General features: G+C 48.2%; 1 protein-coding gene across 6 annotated transcripts in view; it reads left to right on the top strand.

Annotated features, from left to right (window-relative positions):
* The first annotated feature begins 5414 nt into the window (after positions 1-5414).
* Positions 5415-25607, top strand: part of MED24 (mediator complex subunit 24) — a 39325-nt gene continuing 19132 nt past the window's right edge. For 3 of the 6 annotated variants that reach the window (XM_019482513.2, XM_059726970.1, XM_019482512.2), the window contains exons 1-15: positions 5415-5522; positions 6013-6151; positions 10504-10586; positions 11174-11212; positions 12936-13009; positions 14431-14654; positions 15376-15487; positions 16337-16487; positions 17728-17841; positions 19301-19348; positions 20757-20839; positions 21725-21811; positions 22677-22788; positions 23509-23651; positions 25194-25231. In XM_019482513.2, coding sequence (XP_019338058.1) covers positions 6022-6151; positions 10504-10586; positions 11174-11212; positions 12936-13009; positions 14431-14654; positions 15376-15487; positions 16337-16487; positions 17728-17841; positions 19301-19348; positions 20757-20839; positions 21725-21811; positions 22677-22788; positions 23509-23651; positions 25194-25231 — 1438 coding nt within the window. In that variant the 5' untranslated portion in view covers positions 5415-5522; positions 6013-6021. Of the gene's footprint in view, positions 5523-5559; positions 5855-6012; positions 6152-10503; positions 10587-11173; positions 11213-12935; positions 13010-14430; positions 14655-15375; positions 15488-16336; positions 16488-17727; positions 17842-19300; positions 19349-20756; positions 20840-21724; positions 21812-22676; positions 22789-23508; positions 23652-25193; positions 25232-25607 lie in introns of those variants that run through there. The other 3 variants (XM_006270789.4, XM_019482511.2, XM_019482510.2) reach the window with 2 other exon arrangements.

Below are 25607 nucleotides of genomic sequence, written 5' to 3' on the forward strand. Positions count from 1 at the left end.
CTGAGTGGCCACAACACATGGAAGGCATGTGTCTGGCTCCTGGCCTCCTTCCAGCTCCTTTAATAAAGGGTTTTCTGGGACCTGTGGCCATGCCATGGGACAAACCCCACCCCACATGAGAGGTATTGTTCTCCATGTCTAAACACTAGGAAACTGAGACAACACAAGTTAGTTGTGGCCATGAGACAATCACAGGCTAGAAACCAGGAGCCCAGGGCTCCTGGCTTAGTCACTGTTATTATTTACGAAGTATAACTTGTTATTGGTAGGTGCTGCACATACATGTTGCAAGAGGCAGTCCCTGCCCCAAAGAGCTTATAGTCTAACCCAGCAGTGGTCACATTTTCCACCACATAGGTTATATGACTAGGGTGCAACCAATTCCTGGGTGAAATCCAATGTACGGGCTGACTTCACAAACTGGATCCAGTGGGCAAATTAACTTCATGTGCCAGGTCCGGGGACATGCACCTGGTCAGACCCTATGCACTGGGTCCAGCCGTGGACTGGCTCCATGCACTTGTCTGATCTTGCACGTAGGACCACATCAGCCAGCCTATGAGGCTCCCCACAGGTCCAGACATTCAGTGGAAGGGGAGCGTTGGCAGCATTAATTGCCACGGAGCTCCCAGAGCTGTGGCAATTAATGCTGCCACTGCTCCCCTACCTCCAAATATCTAGGAGCCCCTGTGGGCTGGATGGCTCATCTCTGAGAGCTGGATTTGGCCTGGGGGCTGCACTTTGAGCACCAATGACAAAGTTACTGCACAGGAACACAGAGGATGCTGATTTGCCCACAAGCAGAGCTGGGAAGCTCTCTCAACTCCCAGTTCACTCTCCTGACTGATCCGCCACCCTTGCACTGAAATACCTCTCCCACCTAGAATCACTGTGGGTAGCACCTTCATAGGAGAATCAGTTATGCAGAGTAAAGGGAATCCAGAAGCTGGGAATGGTCAGACTGTAAGGCACTCAGAGTTGTGAGTAGCTCACTAAGAGAGTGGCTTGGGCTAGGTCTTCACTGCAGAGGTTGCCAAATGCAACCCTGCCTTTAGCATAGAGCTACAGAAGAAGGGGTCCCAGAATGCAGTGCTGTGTCATGATCGGTTGGTGAGACCCACAGAGACAGCAGGTTCCAGCATGTGACTGAGTCAATATGGAGTTTTGCACAAATATTCGTCTCCTGCTTTTCTTGGTGGCAGAGCACGCCCCGCTCAGCACGTCTGCATTCCCTTGAGACAGGGAAGGGAACCAAGACAATCCCCAAACATCTGCCAGGTCTCCCCCCTTCTGATGGCCTCCTCCAGCCAGAGGGCTTGGCACAGAGATCTGTGCACCAGGTTGAGAAGGCGGTGCTCTTCTTTGAAAAGCCTGCCACTTGTCCTTGAGAACTAAAGATTTCTACCTCTCTGTGTGCTGTAAGTCCTACTGCAAATACAGTGACTATACAAGAGAACACTGCAATTAACCTTTTCCAATTTATCTCACAAAAAAGGCTCACAAACATTCCTTCCCACCCTTCCCTGCCTTCCCCCCACCCCACCTTTTTGCTACCCCTTGTCCTGCCCCTCACCTTCCCTCCTATACCCCAATGATATCTCATCCCTGTGGTTGCTATAGTGATTGTTTGCTGGGGGAAAGCTACATCTAGGGACTTATTACACATATTTAAGCATCTTTTAAAGGGGCCTAACAATTGGAAAGGAAAGGAGAAGGAGTTGAGGGAGTCAGGACTATATGCTCAGCCCACATCACACTTAGAAACATGTAGCCACATACTACAACATGCAAAGCTGTTACCAGTATCTGGCCAGCTCCCAGTGGGCCATGCTCTGACAATTGCTGATTGGAAGATCAATTGGGAAGCTCACAGGCTCTTCTAGCGGTGAGCTCCTGAGAACAGGAACAGCTTCCTGGACATTTGGAAAGAGCTTGGTGTGTGGCTGGCAGAACCATGAATCAATAAAGAAGATATTACTGAGCCATAGAAGCTGACTGTTTCTTAGAAGAAGCAGAGTCCCAGCCTCTCTGGCTGTGACCCCTCCCCATCCCACACCCACCCATCTCAGGATTCAGCCCTGTTCTCTTGTAAGTTGAAGGCAGGGTATATTTGTACCTTATATACCAGTAGTAGCTAAAGCCCCTGGTGGGGGTGAAGGATGTTTGCTGGTTGTAGGGCCACTTATAGTTCTGAACTGACTCACGGATTTGGACTTGATTTGGCTGATTTGGCTTGGAACACAAAAAAATTCTTAAAAAAAAAATCGTATAGACCAGTAGTTCTCACCCTTTTAGACTCAAGGCACCCTCCATAACTTCTGTGAATTGAGGGGTGCCCCATTTCAAAAGCTAATTTATTTATTACAGGGCTTACCTCCTTGCAGTGGGGACAGGGGGGCCACCAATCAGGAAAAGCCTGAGCCTGCCCTGATCTGCTTATCTCTTCACACTTCCCTAATCGCCTTACATTTCCTCTGGCACTCTTCAAAGGATCTGATGGCACTCCAGGGTGCCCCAGGACTCTGGTTACAAATCACTGTTCTAGACTAACTAAAGTAGACTCATCCATCAATCAATCTATTTATCTATTGCACAAACCTTTGTGAGCTGAAGTTTCATCAGCAGCTGATGAAGTGAGCAGCAGCCCTCAAAAGCATGTATTATATCTATATCTACTTTGGTTAGTCTAGAACAGTGGCTCTTAACCTTTTTAGATGTGTGGCACCCCTCATTTTTCCTAAGGCACCCTAGCTTTACTCAAGGCCCTCTCCATAACTTTTGTGAGCTGAGCAGCACCCTGTTTCAAAAATGAATGTCTCAATGGTGGCACTACTTCCTTGCTGAGGCGACAGGCAGTGGAGGCAGGGCAGTGGTCAGGCAGGGACCAGCCTGAACCTGCACATGTCTCCTCACACCTGTCTTGTCTCTTAACACCTTGCAGCACCCCTCAAAAGATCTTGTGACACCTCAGGGTACCCCAGCACCTTGGGTGAGAATCATTAGTCTATAACAGTGGTGGCCAACTTTTTTGCTCTGCAAGCCAGATGGTCAGTGCCAGGTCTGTCTGTGGGCCACATTCGGATGGTGGGCTAGATCCTGCATGCAGGGCTGGCCAAGTATGGTGTGCAGCCTGACCCTGATCTGATCACCCAAGGGGGTGGGGAATGAATGATTTGGCCCAAATCTGGATGTACAGGCTGGCAGGGAGCAGCCTGGCCGTGATCCAGACACGTGGATCAGGGCCAGGCTCCAAGCTGGCTCCAATCTGGACATGCACGAGGGCGGGGACACAGGGACTGGAAGCAGCTTGACCTATTCCAGACTGGTGGCGGGCAGGCCTAGCATGGATCCCACGGCATGGCAATGGCCTGGGCAGTGCTGGATCTGGCACCATTCTCTCACCACCAAATTCTCTGACCCATGGTGAAGCCAGGTGGCACAGCTCTGTACCCTGGATTTGGCCTGTGAGCTGGGGCTCAAGCACCCCTGGTTTCATAGTTTCATAGATGTTAGGGACCAGAAGGGAACTTACAGATCACTGGGTCCAATCCCCCTGCACTTGGGCAGGAAAGACTGCTGGGGTCAGATGACCCAGCAAGATGGGTGTCAAGGTGCTTTTTGAAGATTGCCAGGGTGGGTGACTGTACCACCTTTGGCGGGGAGCCTGTTCCAAACCCTTGGCACTCAACTTATAAAGAAGTTCTTCCTTACATACTGCCTGAAGTGGTCTTCAATCAGTTTATGCCCATTGTTTCTTGTCCTCCCCTGAAATGCCTTGGTGAACAGATGCTCCCTCAGGCCCTGATGTACCCCTAATATATTTATAGGCTGCCACCAAGTCCCCTCTGAGTCTTCTCTTTTCCAGGCTGAACAGTCCCAAGTCTTTCAGCCTCTCCTCATATGACCTGCCCTCTAGGCCTCTAATCATGCATGTGGCCCTCCTTTGGACTCTCTCAAGCTTCTCCACATCCTTCCTGAAGTGTGGTGCCCAGAACTGGTTGCAGTACTCCAGCTGTGGTCTCACCAAGGCCAAGTAGAGCAGGAGGATGACATCCTTAGCTTTACTCGAGATGCTTTGGTAGAGGCATGCCAGTGTTTGATTGGCTCTGCCAGCTACAGCACTGCATTGGTGGCTCATGTTCATTTTGTTGTCTATCACGACACCTAGGTCTCGTTCAGTTGTGGTGCTGGCAAGCGTAGCACTGCTTGTAAGTGTGTTGTGGATTATTTCTCCCCAGCTGGAGCACTTAACATTTTTCTGTATTAAACATCATCAGGTTGAGGTCCACCCACCTCACAAGCCTGTACAAGTCAGCCTGTAGTGAGCACTCCCCCATAGTGACCACACTCCCCCATAGTTTGGTGTCATCAGTGAACTTTGTCAGTTTGCTTTTAATACCTGAATCCAAATGAATGTGTTGAAAAAAAAGCACTGGCCTGAGTACTGAACCCAAAGAGGGCACCTGGGTTTGAGCCAAGGCATCTTGTTCTGCAGTCAGATACTCTACCACTGAGCTATACCCCCTCTACAAGCTGCATCAACCCATCCTTCCACCTGGCAACATTTGTGTCTGAAGGTCAGCGTTGCCAGGTCTTAAATATGAAATGATTGTATTGGAAGCTCAAAACTATTGTCTTTGCAGAAAAATGATTTTACACTGAAAAAAAATGCAAATAAAACTTATTTACTTCATATTGCTCACTATAACTTGCCAGTGAGTGAGGAAGCACTGGGTTGTTGAAGTTGGAGCATTTCTTTATTTCAAAGCAAGCAGTCATTAGGAGGTGCTGACAGCAAGTCCAGAAGTTGGCTTGGACTCTCTGATGTTGAGTTGGGTTTTACATGTGCTGCATCAATGAGCTGCCTCAAAAATTATAGTACGTTTGGAATGCTTCACTGTTATCAGTCACACATCCCTACAAGGGTTGAAATTATGGTACAAATATGATAATTACCATACCTCTGGCAGCACTGCAGGGGGTGGTGGCAGAGCTGGGTGACAGCAGGGAGCTTTCCTAGGCCCCGCTGCCCAGCCAGGAAGGAGGGGCAAGCTTTCTGGTGCCACACATCATAGGCGGCTGGTCAGGGGTGCACGTGCCCCCCCTCTGATGGGGCCGGTGCCCCCCTGACGGCCAACACTGATACTGTCGGTAGGGCTGGTGCCCCCCGACAGGGTTGGTGGCTTCTGCGGGTGCCCCCTCAGATTCAGGAGGCACCAGTCACTCATGCCACGGATTTCTAACTCTGCGGGGATTTTGGCGAAAAAATTAAATCCCTGCCGAGTTTTCCCCAGCCAACGTCCGCACCGCCCACTTCCCCCGCTGGCAGAGACAGCCCGGCTGCCTGCATTGGGGTCTGCCAGGCTCCGACCCCCCAAGAACCACAACTCCAAGGAGGCTCAGCGGCGCTCGAGCGTTCTTCCGGCCAATCAGGGGAGGTCTTGTTGGTAGGTGCTAAGATGGCGTAGTCCAGGGCCCGCAGGAGGTGTTTTCTCTGTGCTGCGCTGCTGGGGGGCTCGCAGGTGAGGGGTCCTCCTGGCATCCGACTGCGGAGGGAGGAGGGTGGCCCCCTTTCCTCCCCCCGCCTCGGGCTGGGAAGAGATATCGCCTGGCAGGAGCCTGCTTCCTCCCCGGGGGGTGAAGAGACCCAGGAGTTCGGGCCGGTCACTGCCTTGAGCGCCAGGCCCTGCCTGTTCCCGGTGGCTGGAAGTAGTTCCTAGGGACCCTGGCTTCACAGCTCCGAGTCTCCCCCACTCCCAATTCTCACCCCTGGAGCCTGTCCTTCCTCCCTCAGCTTGGGAGTGGGACTCAAGCCTCTCAGCTCAGCACTTGGACCAGCCAGCGCTGCCCCCTTGTAAGTGGTGCTGGTGGCATGAATAATAATGTAGGAGCTCATGCATGCGCCCTGGGAGAGGTGCAGGGGTGATGTCTTTCCCTGGGGGGCCCCAAGTGGGATGGTGAAAAATGCCTGCTCTGATGATGCTGCCAAACCTTTCCCCCTCTTGCTTTCAGACCTGAAGGATGAAGGTTGTCAATCTGAAGCAGGCCATTCTTCAGGCCTGGAAGGAACGGTGGAGCGATTACCAGTGGGCTATCAATATGAAGAAATTTTTCCCTAAAGGAGCCACGTGGGACATACTTAACCTGGCAGGTCAGGATTTAGCTTGTGTGTAGGTACAAATGTTTGTCTGTGGTACTTGCGCGCTTCCAAGCGAGGTGGATGCATGGTGAAGGAAAGCAAATTACGCAGTTGTAACATATTCCTAGTTATCTCTCCCACAGCTTTATCAGAACTGCAAAACTGTCCGGCAGCATCCTTTGGAAATGGAGGATGTGCTTGCTTTTCCCAGCAAAGGTGGGGTTGCAGCAGGTGTAGGCATACCTATGCTCCCTTGGGTAGCTGTGAGGATGTGGATACACAGGCAAGAAAGCTGCTCAGATATAACCCCGCCAGAGATGCCAGGGGTATGTTTCTGTTGCTACAAACGCAGGCTGCCAAATCTTTGCTACTGTTGCCCAAACTAAATAGCTTTCATTTTAGCCTGGGTATATAGCTGGCATTCAGTTGAAACGTAGGTATATCTTAAAGCTCTAGTCCTGAAAAGACTTATACATGTGCTAAGCCCTGCTGAATTCAGTGATATGCTAAAAATTAAGCGTTTAAATCTTTGTAGGATGGGAGAGCTGTCTCGTGATTACTCACTGCAATAACACCTGAGCTATTACAGATGTCAAGGGAGTCGGGGTAGGTTAGTGGATGGAGCACTGTAGTTCTAAGTAACCAGCTCTTGGTTACCTACGTGACTTTGGCCTGTTGCTTCCCCATCTGATGCCTAGCTATACAATGGGATAACACACCCAAGGATGAAAAGTGCTATATAAAAATGACATTTTTGGGGTTTTTTTTAATGGGAGCATCTTCTAACCCACAGATGTTATTAGCATTTATTTTCTGCATCTCTATTCAAGAAAGGGGGCTGCCACAAATCCTGCCAAATGTTGTTGCCTACTTGAGTATACATAGCTAAAGATTTGCCAGGCTCTTATGCCAATTATAGTAACTTGTTGCTAGGTTTTCTCCTATAAGCATGCATTGGGAAGATTTATATAAATAAATATAAAGCACTTGGTCCTGGACTGATTTGAAGGGGAGGTTTTTAAAGGGTAAAAATCCCTATTTAAACCGACATTAAGACTGAAATAGAGCATCCTTGTTGTTCTGATGGTTGGATCTCCTGTATCATGATCTCCTGTATCCTGAAATCCTATCTTCCCTCCATACCAATTTAATCGCCTTGGTCTTTTCTTTCTCCAGTGGAGGGGGTGGGGGTTCTTTTTCACTTGATACCTGTTTTCACTTGCTTTCAAAAATTCTTTATTGATGCATTAATATAGGACCCCTGGAACTGATTGGACACTTAACAGTGGGAGGATTATTCCTTCTCATCAGAGGCTAGAATAAAATCAGGATTTTGAAAGCAACAGCCAGGTCCTGAGGGCAATGCATCAATGAGAAGTCCAGTTTGCCCCTGCTGGGAAGTGTGAGGGTCCTAGGATTTTTACTGTGGTGCCATGCTTGGGTGTTTCTGAAGTGTGACACTTCTGTAATATCAGCTTCTATTTAGAGGGTGTGTGCTGTTAAATTTGAAGCCTCACCTGGCTTGCTTGCTGGGATGGAAAGCCATTTCCACTCTTTTTTCCTTGGATTTCCACAGCAGATGCAAGACCCAGTTGGGAAGTAATACATCTGCTATTCCATCCCTTCCCTGACGTGGAGAATGTGTTCCTTTGCTACAATATCTCCCTGTCTCTCTTAGGTATAATTCCTTTTCTTGGTTTGCTAAAATCTTTCTTAGGGGACAAATTTTTGCAATCAAAACTGACCAGAGTCCTGTTTTTCTGAGAGGCACTGGCACAGACTGCAGGCTTTAGCAAATAAACAGCATCAACTACTTTTTCGAAAGTTTTCTTCACAATCCTAGTGACTTGAAATGGGATGTTTATAAACAAAGGTGCAGAAATATGTCATTTAGTGCTTCCACCAAGTCCAGGGTCACTATTGAATGCTTCTGCTCAGCTGTGGGTAACAGACCTTTCAAGTTGTGTGTGAACTGGATCTTGCTATACAAAAGAATACACAGGTTACACGTCCATAACCCAGAGTAACAGCTGCTGTGATGGGATCCCTTTAGATATAATTGTGCTACAATTCGTTTCTATGCCAAGTTGTACTGTGATATATGCTTTATCTCCTTGCCACTCCCACACATTGTACATTCCTCATTCCAGGCTTCTACTCCTCTTTGCGGGCTTGTTTCCTGCCTCCACTCCTTTGTCTGCATTTTAGCCTCTTAGATAAGCTTTTATTAATATTATGCAGGCCCCCATTTCTCTGTAAAGCATTCAACACAGATTGGGCACGATGGTTAATATTTTCAAATCCAGTTGCCTAAATTTAGGCTTTCGTATCCAAACTGAGGCATTGACAGAGAAGCTGCCTGCTCCCTTTGCTTTCAGAGGGAGCTGTGAGTATTGAAGCCTTTGGAGATCAGGCCATTTGTGTTTAGTTGGCAAAGTTTGGATGTAACAGCTTAAACTTTAGGTACTTGGATTTGCAGCTTCTGGTCCCTTGTCATCATAACTGATCTGTGTAGTCCTGGTTTCCGTATAGTCATGATTCTCAACCAGCGTGCCACAGCACCCTGGAGTACTTGAGATCATTTTAAGGGTGCCGCAGGTTGCCACACTATTTTAGCAATGTTAGTGTACAAACATGATCCACAATATAAAACCAGAGATTTGAAATAGGAATCGACAGGGTTAACACTATTCTGACCTGTTGTGGTATTTCTGAGTTCTTTGCAAACACAAAAAATGCTCTATTATTTTTACCATAGTCAAGAAATGAGTGAAAACAAAGAGCTGGCATTTTCTGAGGGATGTCTTGTAGCCTTGAACCTTAAAAGGTTAAGAACTACCAGTCTATAGAAGTTGGATGGTGTTGAAGAAACAGCAGTTGCCTATCATGAATTGAGAGGACCAAACTGAATGGCATGACTAGCAAGGAGATAGGGGAGTGTGATTTTTTTAAAGTGAAAGGAAAAAAAGCAGTGGCGAAGGCACTCAAAAGACTGAGTCTAATCCCAGCTCTGCCACTGACCTGCTGTGTGATTTTTTGGGAAGCCCCTTCCCTTCTCTGTGCCTCTTTCCTCCCTGCCTCCGCAATTGCTTGTCTATTTAGTCTGAACAGGGTAAGGACCGTTTCCTTCTCTGTGTTAGTAGAGTGGGGGGTTGGTCTTGATAGGAAAGTCTGAACAGGCTGCCCTAATGGAAGTAATTCTGGGATTGGGGGAGCATAGAGAGGGCTTGCTTGTCATTTGGAATAGCCACAATAATCACCCTTGTTTTAATGCAGATTTCCTTTACAAGCTATCACTTATATTAGTCTTAGACACGGTCCCTTTAAGTTCAGATATGGCTTTTAAAACCAAACAATAAAGGGGAAAAATAAAGATTGGCAGCCAGGTGTCAGCCTAGTTCCACTGCCTAGCAGAGCTGTAGCAGTGTGTGCCACTGGGTACCAGTGCTAGGCTGGACTGGAAGGAGCATCTCCTCAGTGAGATTGGGACAGGAAGGAGAAAAGTTATTGCTGGCACTTCTTTTTTGGGGTGAGCTAAAAAATTCCTCCAGCTCCTGGTACCAGGCATAGCTGAGCAAAAACCACAATGCTTTGAGTCAGGAGCCATTGTAGTTCGCGGCCTTGTCACTTATTGCTGTCTGGAGATTGGAGCTGGTGCCGTCCCTTGAAGTGGCTTCCTTCTGAGGAAGTGGTGGCTGTGCTTATTTACTGAGTCCCTAATGGCAGTGTCCACCTCTGGTGTTCGGGTGCCTTAAACTAATTAAAGGACATGCTGCGGCATAGGGGGCTGCCTTCATGAGGCTGTTCCCGTGCTCCGTTGCTGTGGTTCTAACGGTCAATTAACGGCTTGACTGAGCAGATAGGACATATACTGCACGCTGTGCCCTCAAGCTTGCCAAAGCAAGGCTCTGGCGGACAGCCAAGGGAGAGTGTGCGCCAAAAGTGCATGAACTTTTTCAGTGTCAGGGATGCTTGCCTGTCCTGCAGAGTTCAACCCCAAAGTACCTGTAGTTGAAGTCACTCAGGTAAAGCAGCCTGATTGTCCCTGGAATCACTGGCTTTCTGTCTTGGGCTAGGGACTGGGAAGACAAAAGCAACTTTAACATACTAGGGTCCATTTTAGCCAATGAGTCTCTGTGAGAACTGAGTTAGCAGCAGGATGCTTTACACCTAAATTATTTACTACCATACGCTACTGGGAATGGAAAAATTTGGGATTTGGTTAATTTCAAGGAGGTTTCATGCTAAATTTTCACCATCAACAAGATTTTCCTTGCCTTTTTCGGCCTGTGGGAGGATATTGAAAGCAAGCAAGTGTGTGTTTGCTGAACTGGAAGCTCACAGTCCTTGTTATTTCATTGCAGAAGCTCTTCTCGAACAGGCCATGATCGGCCCATCACCCAACCCACTGATCTTGTCTTACCTGAAATATGCCATCAGTTCCCAGGTAACAATACTGCTTAGCTTCAGAGTTTGTCTCCAGAGCAGATTTTAGGCACTACTGAATTAATTCTCCTAACCCCAAATTAAGGGTCTTACCCTAAGGAAACCAAGACTCAAAGGTTAAGTGACATTTCCAGAACTGCAGGATCAGAACTCAGGATTTTCTGTCTGCAGCTCCTCTGATTGTCCTGTCACACCTCTCTCCTCTGTGAGGGGATGACAGCAGAGGGTTCCTTTGTATTGTTTATGCCCAAAGCCAAAAAGTTCCTTTAAAAAATGTGTAATTGAAGCTGAGGTGCATATACAGGAGAGGTTAGAGAGCCCTTGCCCTCTAGAGAAATCCTCAGCCGCTATCAATCCTTCATTTCTTTAGCTTGTTACTCAATGATGTTTGATGTAAAGTTGGTGTAAAACAAATCAGCGATCACCTAAAAATGTCTGTTTAAATTTGTGCCAGGTCAGTGCCTGAGACCCATTTTAAATGACAACTAACTTGGCCATTAAATGACCTTGCTGTTCCTTGGCAACATGAATTGCAGTGAAAAATGTTTTTTGCTAATGTTTTTATTCTGGTTTTTGTGTCATTTTTAGATGGTGTCTTACTCTACTGTCCTGACAGCCATCAGCAAGGTACGTCTTGACAGATGCTGTCTTTCATTTTACTCACAATCTGTGTAACTATTTCTGTCCCTGTGACTCCTGCCAGATATAGGCCAAGTGGAAAATGACATTGTTTGCTGAGTCAGCAGTGATCAAGTGGGCTTGCATTTCCCTTCTCGTTTATGGAGAATGAGCTTTTTGCCACCAATGGAAAGAGACCTCCTTGCATACTCTTAAAGAAATTTTCTCTCTGTATTCTGCTGTGACAGATTTAAAAGCCTAGCAGGCCTGTTACTCATGTGTTAGGACTTAAGGCCACATGCTAACTCATGTCTCTCATGGTCTACAGAGCTCCTAGGGATGCGGGCAACCCTCCACATAAACACAGTGTCATAGATAGAAACCAAGGCTTGTATCTTAGTTGGTGTAATTGAAATGGAGTGTCCCACTTGAAGGAACAGATTTTTACGAACAGTAGACACCCAGCACCTCCCACTGAACCACTGGAGCTGCTGAGCAAAAAGCCTGGCTGTCAATCTGGCTAGGGTTGTTTTTATTTGTTTATGCTGGGAAGAATGTTGCAGTGCTGGGGTGATGTGTGTGAGCCGTGGCACGAGAACATAAGAACTGCCATGTAATGGGTCAGACTGTAGGTCCGTCTTGCCCAGTATACTTTGTCACTTTGTGGCAGAGAGCAGATGCTGAAAGGGAGAGTGAACTGGGTATGACCAGAGTTTTTTCCATTGTTCCTCTGTCTTGCATCCTCCAGCATAGAAGGTCCAGGAAGTTCTGATTTTAAGGCTATACCCCTAACTCCCATGCTCAATAGCTACTGATGCCCCTCTTCCTCCAGGAATGTGTCCAATCCGTTTTTGAATCTGGCTAAATGGTCAGCTTCCACGACCTCTGGTGGCAATAAGTTCCACACTTAAATGACATGCTGTGTGAAAAAGTACTTCCTTTTGTTTGTTTCAAACTTAATACCTAGTAGTTTCTTTTTGTGACCCCTAGTTCTTGTATTCTAAGAGAGTAAATAATAAATCCCCTATTTATTTTCTTTTCACCACTTGGTATTTTGTAAACCCTTATCATGTCCTACTTCAAGCATCCCTTTTCTAAACTGAATAGGCTTAACCTCTTTAATTTGTCCTCATGTGGAAGCCCCATACTATCACTAATTATCTTTTTTGCCCTTCTCTGTACCTTTTCTAGTTCTTTTATATCCTTTCTGAGGTGTGGGGACCAGAGATGTGGCAATTATGAAAGACTGGAGGTAGCTGTGGGGATAGACTTGGTCAGTGTGTCCACACTGTAGGTTTGCAGCCTCTTGCTCAGTCAGTCAGTCTTACATCCCTCATCCATTTATCCTGAATATAAGAGTAAAATATATATCCAATAGTCAGTAGTCTTGGGTTTTGAGAAGCTGACTGGGAACACTTGGCCTTTAAAGGGAGGGATACACAAAGAGGATTGTTTTGGCTTTGATTGTCATAAAGTTTCCAGTATGTTGCAACCCTCTTGTGACCCTGGTCTTTTGTGACCCTGCTGGAGGTCCTGACCCATCCATTGAGAAACGCTGACCTGTTCCATACCTGTGTTGTTGAACTAGCTGCCTGTACAAGTCATGTAAGCAGTGGCCTCCCTAGCCCACAGCAGTTTACACAGGTTTCATATGGGTCTGTTTTTAAAAAACACCTGATATTTGTGTTCACTGCACTTGATTTTAAAATCACTCTTTGTCCCTGTGTCATAGTTCGATGACTTCTCCCGAGATCTCTGTGTGCAGTCACTGCTGGAGATTATGGACATGTTCTGTGATCGGCTCAGGTACAGTGTTCTATTGTACCTCACTTGGTTCTTGATGGCTAGGAGCTGGTAGGGTTGGCTTCATTGGGAAAGATCAATGGTGCTGCTGAGTTGGAAGTATTGAGTACAGGAGAATCAGGAGGTTATCTCCCTCAGCTGTGCCTGTGCCCCTTAATGGACTCCCCCAAAAAGGGCTGAACATACAGGGCACATAGATGGTGCCAGATTGAATCAAATTAGTGGTCTGTGGAGCTTAGTATCCCAGCCGTGACTGGGACCAATGCCCGCTTTATAAGAGTATGTGGGAAACCAAGCAGTTTATAGTAATGGGATAACCTGTCATCAAGGAAAGATTTCTTCTTGAATTCAATAGCAAGAGTTGGGCATAAGCCTGGAAGCCTGAGGGCCTCAGTCCTTTACCTGCAGTATCCTTTGCTTTGCTGGTCCAGGAGTGGGCACACCCTGCTCTGTATTTTACAGCCCTGGCCTACAGCACTCCATGCTATTCTTGTCTTAGACCAGAGCCACGTAGCCTGGAGTCATTATGTTTTATTGCTATTCAGGAGGTGTTTATTAGGATGCTGGGTGCAATAAGGGGGGAAGGGCTGATGGTGTGTTGGGCGCTAAACAGTTTGTAAAATACCCCAATGTCCTGCATCTCACCTTAAAGCACAGAAGAACCCCTTTTAAAGTAGCAGGCACAATTGTTGAGTATAAAGCCTACAGGGGAGTGAGCTGGGAGGTAGGAAGGAGAGTATGGAAGCCCTTCTGTTTAATCAAATAGAATTGGAGCAGTGAATATTAATTTGTCACAGATGTTGACAAGCAGCTACCACCGGCCAAATACAAAGCCTGCCACTTAATCCAATCCCTGGTGAATTTGATTTTCTCTTTAATTTGATCTAAACTTCTGGGACCAAAAGATTTGTACTGCAGTGGGAGAGCATGTTCACTTCTTGACAGGGTGGTGATCAGTGCTGATCACTTTTAGCAAGATAATTTGATTGGGGGCTTGAAAAGTTTCTCTTTTAATTAAGAAACCAGAAGGGCTGGGAGGAGCCTGCGGGGTGAGATTTTTCAGATGTGCTGGATGTTCTAAGCATGATGGAGCAGCAAACAAGCTGAAGGGTGAAAGAAATGATAAAAAAAAAAAAAAAATCTGATCAATTTCAGCCATGTTTCAGTTGAAGTGAATAGGAGGAGCCTGGAAGAGAGGATGGTCCTTAGGGCTGGGATTAGGGGTCCTGGTTCAATTTCCCAGCCTGTCACGAGTTCCCTTGTGACCTGTGGTTCAGCCCTCCCTGCCTCATATGCGAACTTTAAGGATAAATGCACTGATAAGGAGTGATGAGGACCCTCTAAGGCCTGGCCAGGTGGATAAAGAGGGAGGCCTGATAATGAGACATACAAAGCCTATTTTGTTTCTTGTGTTTTTTTCTTAGCTGTCACGGCAAAGCAGAGGAGTGCATTGGCTTATGCCGGGCCCTCATGAGTGCTCTCAACTGGCTGCTGCGCTGTGCAGCCTTCTACACGGAGAAGTTCAAAGAGATGTTGGACCAAGCAGCTGCTGAGAACCAGCTTAAGATGTGCCTGGAGCGGCTGGAGAAGATCCTGGACAGCATGAAGAACCGGGCCCTGATCCACATTGCCAAGCTTGAGGAGACATGTATGTCATGTGGCTGTGACCCCCATTGGTCCTGCCCCTTGTTTCAACTTGTGCTATGCTCGTGGCCTCCTCTGCTTCTCTTTCCTTCATCACTGCTTTCTGACTTCACTGTTCTCTGTCACTGAAGCCTGCGATTAGGGGATCTTTCCCTCCCCAGCCCCTCTGCTTTCGCTTGCCTGCCCAAACCCTCCTGTCTCTGCTTCCTCCCTGCTGGCATGATCTTGCCTTCTCTGTCCCTGTAGCTCAAACACCCATTCGCTTTCCATCTCAATCACTGTAACCACCTACTCCCTGGCTTCCTGCTGCCCACGCTGTACAGCTCCCCTCCTGTCTGCACTGCCCTTGGAAGATGAATGGTGTTGGCATTAAGGCTGGGTGAGCTGTTCCTTGCAAAATGACTCCTGCAGACTGGTGACAACACTGACTAAGAGCTCCCTTCCTTTGCAGCCCTCCTTGAGGCACCTCAGCAGGGGGCTGTGCATGGCCAAACAGCTCTTTAACTGCTTTGTCGCAATGCAGATTTTGACTGGGATTTGCTAAGGTGCTCAGTTCCTGCTGAAACCCAGGTGGACTTGACTACCTCTCTGGAGCTCCTGGAAGAATCGTGTCTTGAGTTAGGATGTCCCAACAGATACCTCTTTGACCTTGCCCTAATGCAAACCTTCAGGGATTCTCCTTTGGTATCTTAACATTGAAAGGTCTCCTCTCTTTCTCTATCCAGCATCATGGAGCACGGTGGAGCAATCCCTAGTCAAACTGGGGGAGAATCTGAACAACCTCAGCAGCCCCCAGCTCCAGAGCCAGGCAGATGAATGCATCTCCCTAATCAAGAGGTAGCCCAATGGTTTCGTTTTCCATGTGCATGGGGAGATAAAAACTGGTGTCTGTCCATGTCCCTTCTCCATTAGAGCTTCCTTTTCTGTGATCTTCCTGTTGGCTGAGACAGCAGGAGTTAGCTCTGAGAATACCCTTGCACCAATGAGATGTTGGCATTGGTGCACCCCAGAACAGCTCCCTGCTCCTACAGGGGTATTCTGCTCTAACTCTTCCAGATTGCCTTCCTGCCTGCACTGATGGCCAGAAAGCCTTCTGAACAGTTCCAGGCATCTTCTGTGCCCACTGGCTTCCTGGCCTAGCTCTGCCCCACCCTACATTTGGTTGATGACTTGATGTAGTGTTTGGGAGCTGGTAGGTTGAGGGGAGAAAGAAAGGCTCTTGGCTTTGGAGGGCAAAATATACAGTGCTAGGTGGGGCTTGTTCTAGGGGTGTCCCAAGTAGCCACTACCCCTTCCAGTGGCTGGCAGCTATAGACTTCTGCTACCCCATAGCAGCACCTGCCCTCTCTCATGGGTCTTGTCTGCATGGGAAAGTTGAGAGCAGGAGCAATAATGCTATGAATCCAAATCTTTTCATATTCTGCAATAATATCCTCCATGGCAGCAAACCCTTGGAAACAGACTAGTGCCCAGGAGGTTATAGTTCTGTGGCTCAGCCAGAACCTCACAAGCCAAAGGCTATTGCCAGTGTCCTAGGCCATCCTGACTCAGACACTGCAGTGGTGTTGGGGTTAGTTAGAGTCTAATGACTCAGGTCAAGGGTGGCAGATACTTTCCTGTAATGCCTCAACATCTCTCCTTGTCCTTCCAATCCTCTGATCCTGTGCCCCCATTATTCTTGTGCAGCATCCCCACCATGCTCTCAGCCCACTCAGACCAGCTGAACAAAACTGGCTTCCCCACCATCCATGCTGTGGTGCTGCTTGAGGGGACCATGAACCTCACAGGAGAGACTCAGCCTCTGGTGGAGCAGCTGATGATGGTGAAGAGGATGCAGGTACAGTAGACAGCAGCCTGTGACCTTGCTGTGCTGCTTGGCATGGCTTGGTAAACCAAGAGCTTCTGGCACTGAGCCTGAGTGTAACTTTGGGCAAGTCACTTTCCTTCTGTGGCCAGCTTCCATGAAGAGGTAGCAAGGCCAATGCTGCCTCATAACTATGCTCAGAAATGCAGGGAAATTACGTCCTTGCACAACTTTCCCATAGACCTGGGAATTCCCACTGGGGCTGCATCAGGTCCAGAAAGGTTTTGGGGGTTTGCTCTTAGGGTAGAAACAGATTAACTGAAATGGATCAGTTGTAGTGGGACATGTCCTGTCTCCACTGATCTGCTTTATTAGATGACATGCACATCACCTCTTGTCCTGCATTGGATCCCCTGCCTGATGTGGGACAAGGGGCATTGTGTTCCTCTTGCCTGGGGATTCCCTGGGTTTCTTGCTGCCCTGAATCAGGTCCTGTGCTGACCCATGCCTCTGCATGAGGCATGGGTCAGCGTGAGTCCTGGCACTGGAGCTGGGGAACCCCCAGTGCCCTGTGCCTTCACATGAGGATCCTTCACATGCTGACCCGTGCCTCTGCCTCGAGCAATGTGGGTCCTGGCTAGGAGGCATGAGGTGCCAAGGATTCCCCAACTCCCATGCAATCCTGCACTGAGATCTATGCTGTTCTGTACTTTAAGCTGGGGCAGTCAGTGCGGATCTCCGCATGGAAGCATGGGGTGTCGTGGATCACCTCGCTCCCACCTGTTTCTCTCACCCTGGGACTCAGCTTGACTCGTGTCTCTGTGTGAGGCATGGACCAGTGCAGGACTTCCTGGATGGAAGGAAGAGCACACTCCAACTGCTGACACTTCCTTAGCCTGACAAAGGGTTTTTGAACCTGAAAGGTTGCTTAATAACTTTTCTCCAACTATTTGGGTTGGTCTAATAAAAGATATCAAATTCACCCAAGGAACCTTGTCTGACAATTTATTAGTACCTTTTGTGGCATGACAAAAGGCATGACAAAAGTAGGGATGTCTATTTGCTTGACATTGCTACTTCTGTAAAAATTGTAGCAGCACAAATACGATATGTTTCTACCCTTACTTTCAGTAAATGGGTTTACTTCTGTAACTGTATTTTAAATTGAGAGGTTGATGCGTTCCTTGCTGATGATGACCCATGTTGTAGTACATTTATTAGGTGTGGGTCACATGCACTAGACACTCCATGACTGAGATTTTTTCCTTTGTAGCGTATTCCCTCACCTCTCTTTGTGCTGGAGATCTGGAAAGCCTGCTTTGTGGGCCTGATAGAGTCCCCTGAGGGGACAGAAGAGCTGAAATGGACAGCTTTCACCTTCCTTAAGGTAACCCTCTATCCCAACACCCTTGCTGAGAGCTGTCAGCCAGGCGCAGGTTCAGGTTAAAACCCGGAGTCTGTCATCGCCTGCTTCCTCCAGGACCCTGCTGTGTGCCTAAGCTTGGCAGAGCAATTATTTTTCCTCTCCCACTGTGCATCCCTCGAGGTGCTTTTCATGCCCCATCTGTACAGAGTGTGTTAGATGGCAGTCTCAGGCTGAGCCCACAGGCAGCCTCCCTTGACACAACCAGCTGAACATCAATTTTGCTGTCTGGGGCTGCTTTTAAGTCCAGCCCCACTTTGTTTTGCAGAACAGCTTTCATCTTACTTTGTTTTTTGCTGTGGGGGGTTATGGTGGGATGGAAGAGCGATTGGTTCTGGCCTAGTGAAGAATATCTTTGTGTCATATGACACTGGCTTGACTTCATATAGGTCTGGGCAGGGAGGACCTTGTTTAATTACCCAGCCAAGGAGTGGTTCAGCAGTGCAGGCAGGAAGTGATCCTAGGGGTCATGTTGCACTTTCCCTATGCCTCATGTTTTTTTCCCTGGGTCTTTGTGTTCCTTGTACTGGTATGGGAAAAGGATGGGTGAAGGGGTTCAAGTGCAGGCCTGAGGGTCCGAAGATCTTGATTCTGTTCTCAGTGCTTCCACCAAAATTGCCAAGTGAGCTGGATAGCCTCCCCCTCTCAGTGCTTCAGTTTACCCATCTGTAAAATGGGCTGAATGTTGTCTCCCTGTGAGGGGAAAAATGCTTGCTGTGTGTTGTCTGCAGGCTAAGTAATTTTGCTGTTGAGACTTACAGGGTTTGGAGGGACCTCAAAGGCCCCTGAGTCCTGGAGAGTTAAGTATCATATCAAGCACTCAGGTTTGTCCTTTTTTGCATCTGACGTGTCCTGCCCAAAAGGTTACATGGTCATATCTGTCTTTCCTCCTCACCACTGTGACTGGTAGCAGATGGCCCTGAGTTCCCTCCCCCCAGCTCATGTCCAGTTCTTGGTAAACACTTGTGAGGCCAGCTAGCTTTCCCAGAACAGGTTGAACAAATTAGGCTTCGCATTCACCCCCTGCATGCTTCATCCCTGGCCATCTCCATCACAACTGAAAGATATGGAGTGAATCTGTGTCCTGATGTCAGTGAACAGGCCCTCCTGCTTCAGGACCTATGCCAGCTTCTAAGAAGAGATGGGCTAGGAAGAAACTTCTGAAGTGCAGTGCTGTAAGTGCCCTCTAGAGGGTTTCCTTGCACCTTCCTCTGGACCAGCTGACAGTAGGGCATTGTCAGAGGCAGGATCCTGGGGTGGATAGATCATAGCTGTGAACATGTGTGGCAGCCTTTTCAATGCAGGTGCTTTCTCCCTTGACTTGTGTGGGCCCCTGTTGTGTTGCACAAATTGGAGTTGTGGTACCTGGGATCCTTTCCTCCTGGCTAGGTGTAAATTTAGAAAACTTTTCTGTTCCCTCCAGATCCCTCAAGTTCTGGTTAAACTAAAGAAATATCCCCAAGGAGAGAAGGTAAGTGGAGATCATGGTTGGTATGACCTGCGGTGTGCTGTGGCAGCTGTTTATTATGGTAGTGCCTAGGGGCTAGTTGAGATTGGGCCCCATTGTGGTTGGTGCTGTACAAGCACCATGGAGCAGACGATCACTGTCCCAAAGAGCTTACAGTGTAGGTGCTTGGTCAGGGAAGGGTGAAGCCCTGAGAGGTCAGCCAGTTTGGGGCTTTAGCCTACTGGACATTTTGCAAATATAGGCCTTGATCCTGCAGATATGTTGATGCCTGCCTCACTTTGCACACACAAGTACTCTCATTAGGGTCTGTGGGCATGCGTAACCTGAAAGAGGTGTAAATCTGGACAGGATCAGGGCCTGTCCCAAGCAAGGTGGTGGTAGAGAGCACCATCTCCCTTGGAAGCCCATTCCAGATTCTGGCAACCCTAACCATGAAGAAGTTCTTTCTGATGTCCAACCTAAATCTACTCTCTATCAGATTGTAGCCGTTGTTTTTGCTTATTCCAAGGGGTGCTCTGGTAACAACAGCCACAAGCTGATAGAGAGTAGATTTGGTTGGACATCAGAATGAACTTCTTCACAGTTAGGGTTGTCAGAATCTGTAATGAGCTTCTAAGGAAGGTGGTGCTCTCTCCTACCTTGGGGGGTCTTCGAAAGGAAACTGGACAAGCACCTGGCTGGGGTCACATGACCCTAGCACCTTTTCCTGCCACTGGCAGGGGGTCGGACTCTATGATCCATTAAGGTCCCTCCTGATCCTAGCATCTATGAATCTATGAAATGTAGCAGGTAACTGACACAGAGAAGGGACCTGTGGTCCCTGATCCTCCCCAACGTGTCCCCAAGCTCTAGTTGGCTCAGGCTAAGACAGGGTGGCTGACATGCAGCACTTGTGCCACAAGTGGCATGGGCAGCCTCTGTGCATGGCATGTAGCAGGTTGCTCCCATGAATTATTATTTATGACAGCACTTTTTTATTATTATGGTGTGTTTTTTCTCTTTGCTGGGGAGAGAACGACAGCGATATCCGCAGCAGAATTCAAACCCAGCAGTGACTTTCTGCTTGTAATGCACTTTTAAATGCATGGAGGTCAAGGCCAGGCCCCCTTTAGCTCCTGATGGTGTTGGGGGGCACTTTCATACTGTGCTGGGATGTCATTTGGAGGCTGGCATCTTTGACTATCAGGTTTTCTCTGCACAGCCTTCCCCAGGTGCTTGGAAGATAATTGGTTCCTTTGCTACTGTTGGTACTGCCTGGCTAGTATGACTTTGACTTGGCAGCATGAAATCCCTTGCCATTGTGTAGCTGAGTGGGAAGGCTTGAGTCCCGGTTTCTGAGTGGCTTTGAAAGAACTTCTTGTGCCTAGTGAAATAAAGTTTGATTGAGCACCTGCCTCTTGTGTGGTTTCAGGATTTCACAGAGGACGTGAACTGTGCCTTTGAGTTCCTGTTGAAACTCACCCCTCTGCTAGACAAAGCGGATCAGCGATGCAAGTAAGATTTCTTTCCTGCACTGTGCCCGTTGTGGTGTTCAGGCCTGATTACAGGGTAGGCACCAGGACCTGTGGAAAGCCACAACTGTTCCACTCCTTGTACAGTACCATCCATTCTCCTACCTGTTGCGGGGAATGAATGGACTCCCTTGAGAACTGTTGTGCTGCTGTGGTGTGGTCATAACACCATGTTCCACATGCTGGAAGACACAAACAGCTCATAATGAATAAACCAGCCTGAAGATTTGTTTTTTCTTCCCTTCATAACATTTTATATTAAAAATTGGATCCTGGTGTATTTTCAATCACTGGGTTCTACACGCCTGGATCTATGGCAGAACAACTAACACAGCTGTATGTGCATGGTAACAGGTGTTTGGTTTTGTTCTTCCCTCTCAAACAGGTGTTTGGTACCTTCTGACATAGTTCTTGCTCATGGTTGATGAGCTGGGGATGATAGCTTTTCTCGCCCCAAATTTTGCATGCCTCATTTCCTCTTGCTCTTCAGGTCAGCAGCAAGTGTTTAATACCAAGCTTTGGTTGAGTCACATGCTAATGATGCTCTTCGTTTCTGTAGTTACTTCCCCAACCCTTTACAAACAACCTTGTAGCCTCTTTCGAAAGTACATAGGTAGATATTGTCAATTCCATTCAACAGAAGTAACTTGCCCAGAATCACAGAGAGGGCCTTATGAAATCAGAAAGTGAACCCAGGAGTCCTGACTTCATTTTCTGGTTTAATTACTACCCCCTCCTGCCCTGTTGACAGCTCAAGGGGTAATTGCAGTGCTGGGGGAGTGTGTGCGTGTGTGCGCATGCTTATCTGTGGTGTTAACACTCCTGCTTTTATCCCTCTTATCCCCATTTCTTTCTCTCCCAATTCCAGCTGTGACTGTACCAGTCTGCTCCTTCAAGAATGTAGCAAACAGGGACTGCTGTCAGAGACCAACATGACCAATCTGACTGCCAAGAGGTAGGTCCTCAGCTTTGCTGGTCTTGGAATCCCCATATAAAATTCTTGGTAGCCCAGGGAATGTTGATAGCAGCCTGCCCTTGTTATCATTCATTTCCCGAGGTAAAGGACTGTGTCCTGTCAGCTCTGAGCTAAAGAGCCAGGTATGATCTGCCTAGTCAACAGAACCCTGAAGAAGGTGCTGATGATGGAGGAGGAGCAAGGTGGGGGATGTCTACACCATGTTCACCATGTCTACACCATGGTCCAGATAAACCATGTCCACTCTGCCTGCACCCTGGCTTACAAATTTGCAGAGATTGACATGACCCCTGATTGCACCCCACCACTGTGCTTGGGTCCTCAAGTCAGGAAGGCTGAGCATGTTGCTGGGGCATACTACTAGAGCCACACCAGCCTGTAGTTTACAAATTGAGACCGAACTTGCATACAGTCGGTGAACCTTATTTCTCAGCAGTGTGCCTAGTCTCACTCGGGACACGCTGTAGACATCCCTGGAGAGCCAAGCAGTCTAGGCTGAGTAGGCAGGCCTTTGCTGATATGTGAAGAGGGCACTGAGGGGGTCATGGGTATGGGACAGGGTCTTCTTGGTATCTTGCGCACAGTCTTCTGTTCCAATCTACTGGAACCTCTGCATAGGAAGCATGGCTGGTTTGACTGCCCTCTGTGAGGCGGTGGGGTGGAGGGCTGTGTTTACATCCTGACCTTCTTAGGATAAAGGCACACTTTCTTTAGGGTATGGGTGATTGCAGGCTAATGGGGGGTTGTGTAAAGAGCAGGTGCTGCTCAGTCCTCTGAGGAGGGGGGGAAGGTGTGGAGGTTTCCACTCTCTGACTCCCGCTCTTACTTGGATGTGAAATGTCAGGACGGCTGACCGGGAGCATGCCCCCCGTTTGAAATCAGCAGAGAACGCCAACATCCAGCCCAACCCAGGGCTCATCCTCAGAGCCGAGCCCACTGTCACCAACATCCTGAAGGTAAATGACCTGCTGTTCAGTGTTCCCAGCTCTCTGAGACCCTGTCATCATCTGATCACCTTCTGCTGTCAGATCTTGCAACCCAGTCAGTGGTTGTTAACACTCCAGGTTCTCCCTGGCTGTTGTGGGAAGGGAACTGCTTCTAGTTAGTCTTGGGGATGGGCTGAGCAGCAGCCGCAGTCAGTATCCAGCCCCATGTTCTGTTATTGACTGCCACCCTGTTTGTTTCTATTCAGCTGAAAGACTTGAGCGGCTTTTCCACAGATTGAGCCATCCCATTAACTGCACCTGGAATTGCTGCCCCTGTGCAGCATATTAAAACATCCAGATCTGGATTAGCTGTATGAATCAGCCCTGTATCTAGGGAGCATTTTGCTTGCCTTTCTCCAAGTTCCTTCAAGTAGATGCATTGTTATGGCAGCAGCTTTACCTGTGCTTCTGAAGCAGTAGTACATTTTGTTCCATCAGTCTCACTTAAGCCTCTGCAAGTGGTGGCTTATGGGTAATTACAGCTGTTCTTGGGTGGTGGCTGAGCTACTGTAACCATTCTCTATTTTTTATGTAGATCAGGGCTAGGCCTGTTTGGATCATGACAGACCTCCTTGTGACATCATCACCAGCCATTCAGGAAGCTCCATTTGTGTCTAGAGGTTCAAAGCTACTTGATCATGCTATGTTACATTGATTTGCTTTCTCCCTACTTTCTTTTTTATTTGCTAGACCATGGATGCAGATCACTCCAAATCTCCTGAGGGGTTGCTAGGGGTCTTGGGCCACATGCTGTCTGGGAAGAGCCTGGATCTGTTGTTGGCTGCGGCAGCAGCAACAGGGAAACTGAAATCTTTTGCTCGAAAATTCATCAAGTGAGTCTGCAGAGATGATGTCCTCTAGGGGTCATTGATGGAAGCAGGTTTGCCCAGGCAAGCGGTGTGGCATGTGTGTTCCATTGACTTCACTTCTCTGTGAGCCAAAGGAAGGGGGAAGCAGGTGGCTTTAGACATCCAGGAGATGTTTTCAGAGCTGGATCAGTTTTCTGTATGTTCCTTGTATGCTCTGGGGAAGAGTGGCACAGTAGGCTCTGACTGCACATCTGCCTCAGCTGGCAGTGGGAATGCAGCCCCCCACAGGGCTTTGGGAACACGCTTTTAATTGCTGCTTTTCATCAGCCTCTGGAAATGGATGGCATTGCAGAAAGCTCAGATCCCTTTATGGAGCTTTCATTTTCATCTTGGGATGGAAACATACCACCCAGGCACAGAATCAACCTGCCCTGCCACTGTAGCATAAATGAATGCAGGCACTGGGTCAGTAACATGCTCTCCCTAGGTGGCAGGATGGGGAGCAATTCTAAGATATAGGAACACAGGACTGGGCAGGGCGTTTTGGCCATCAAGTCCTGCCCCCTACTTTCTTAGGCAAACTGTTGGCCAGAAGGGGTGTCCACTCTCACTTTCACACATCACAGCCCCAGAAGACGTGATTAAAAAGCCTTCATGTGCCACAAGAGGAGAGCATGACCAGCAAGGTGGTTGATGCAGTACAGGAGCACTGTTCTGATCTGTGCATTAAGGATAGCTACAGCTGGTTAGAACTGCAGGGTGGTGCTGGGCATTGGTGGTGGTGGTGGTTCTGTTTAAGAAGCTAGTTGATGTAGTAGCTCTTACTAAGCCGGGTCAAGGGACAGGGTGGTCCAGGGGGGTGGGAGATTAGGGAACCTGAGCTGCTGGGTTCCATTCCCAGCTTTGTTGTTAACTTACTGTGTATCCTTGAGACAGTCTCCCCTTTCTGAGCCTTCATTTTCCCCTCTCACCCTCTGCCTATTTAGGGGGTGGACAAAGACTAACTAGCATGAGCTAACAGTAGGCGGGGACTTGCTGCTTATCAGATGCTCATGGTAATTGTCTGTGTGCCCACTCTTATCCCATGTATCTAAATGGATGAGACAAAGGCAAATGTTGCCATCTCTGTTTCTGCAGTGGAGAAAGGAGATCTGGAGAGAAGTGCCTTTCCCAAGGTTGTACAGAGGGGGTGTTAGCAGAGCTGGGCACCAAACCCAGATCACTTGAGTCATAGCCCAGTGCCTTAGCAACAAGCTTCCCCTGCTCCTTCTGTCTTCAGAAGGGGGCATGCCCATCGAGACAGCTGAGAGAAAGGAGTTGGTCAGAACTGGCAAGTTAGATACTAGCCCTGTTTGGAAAGTGGATCAAAGGTCTGACTAGCTTCCTGGCACCCAGCTGCCCTGGCAAGCAGGAGTTGAGATTTTTGGTATGGGGCACTGTTCCTGGGTAGTTTGCCCTGCCTGTCTCCCTGCTATGGGAATGAAAAGGGGCTTCAGTTTCATTAGCAGCAGAGGCCAAATCTGCTGCATCTAATGCTTTATTGCTTCTTTCCCTGCTTCTCTTTAGGCTGAATGAATTCACGAAGCACATAAGCGGAGAAGGCTGTAAGTCTGCCTGTGTGTTAAGTTACAGTATGAACCATACAGTCTCTTCATACCAGGTGTTGGGCCCTGTGCCCAGGCCCTTAGATTGAATGTACTGGCTATGATGGAGTTAACACAGAACTCTGTCTACTGTACCATAACAATAGGGAGCACTGTACCAGGCACTGCCAGCATAGGATCCCTGCACAAGGGGGCATTGATTCAAGGCAGCAGGTTGCAGTGCTCACTAGGGCTCTTTATCCTCTCACTGAGCACGTGCATGCTCTGGTGCAGCCCCCACCTTTGCCCCCCAACTGATTTACACTGTTCAGGGGGTGGGTGTGCTTTGGGGGAAAGAATGACCCCTTCTTTCCCCTACCCCAAATCCCTGGGGCTC

This window comes from Alligator mississippiensis, chromosome 4 (assembly GCF_030867095.1).
Source record: "Alligator mississippiensis isolate rAllMis1 chromosome 4, rAllMis1, whole genome shotgun sequence".
Taxonomy (NCBI): Eukaryota; Metazoa; Chordata; order Crocodylia; family Alligatoridae; genus Alligator; species Alligator mississippiensis.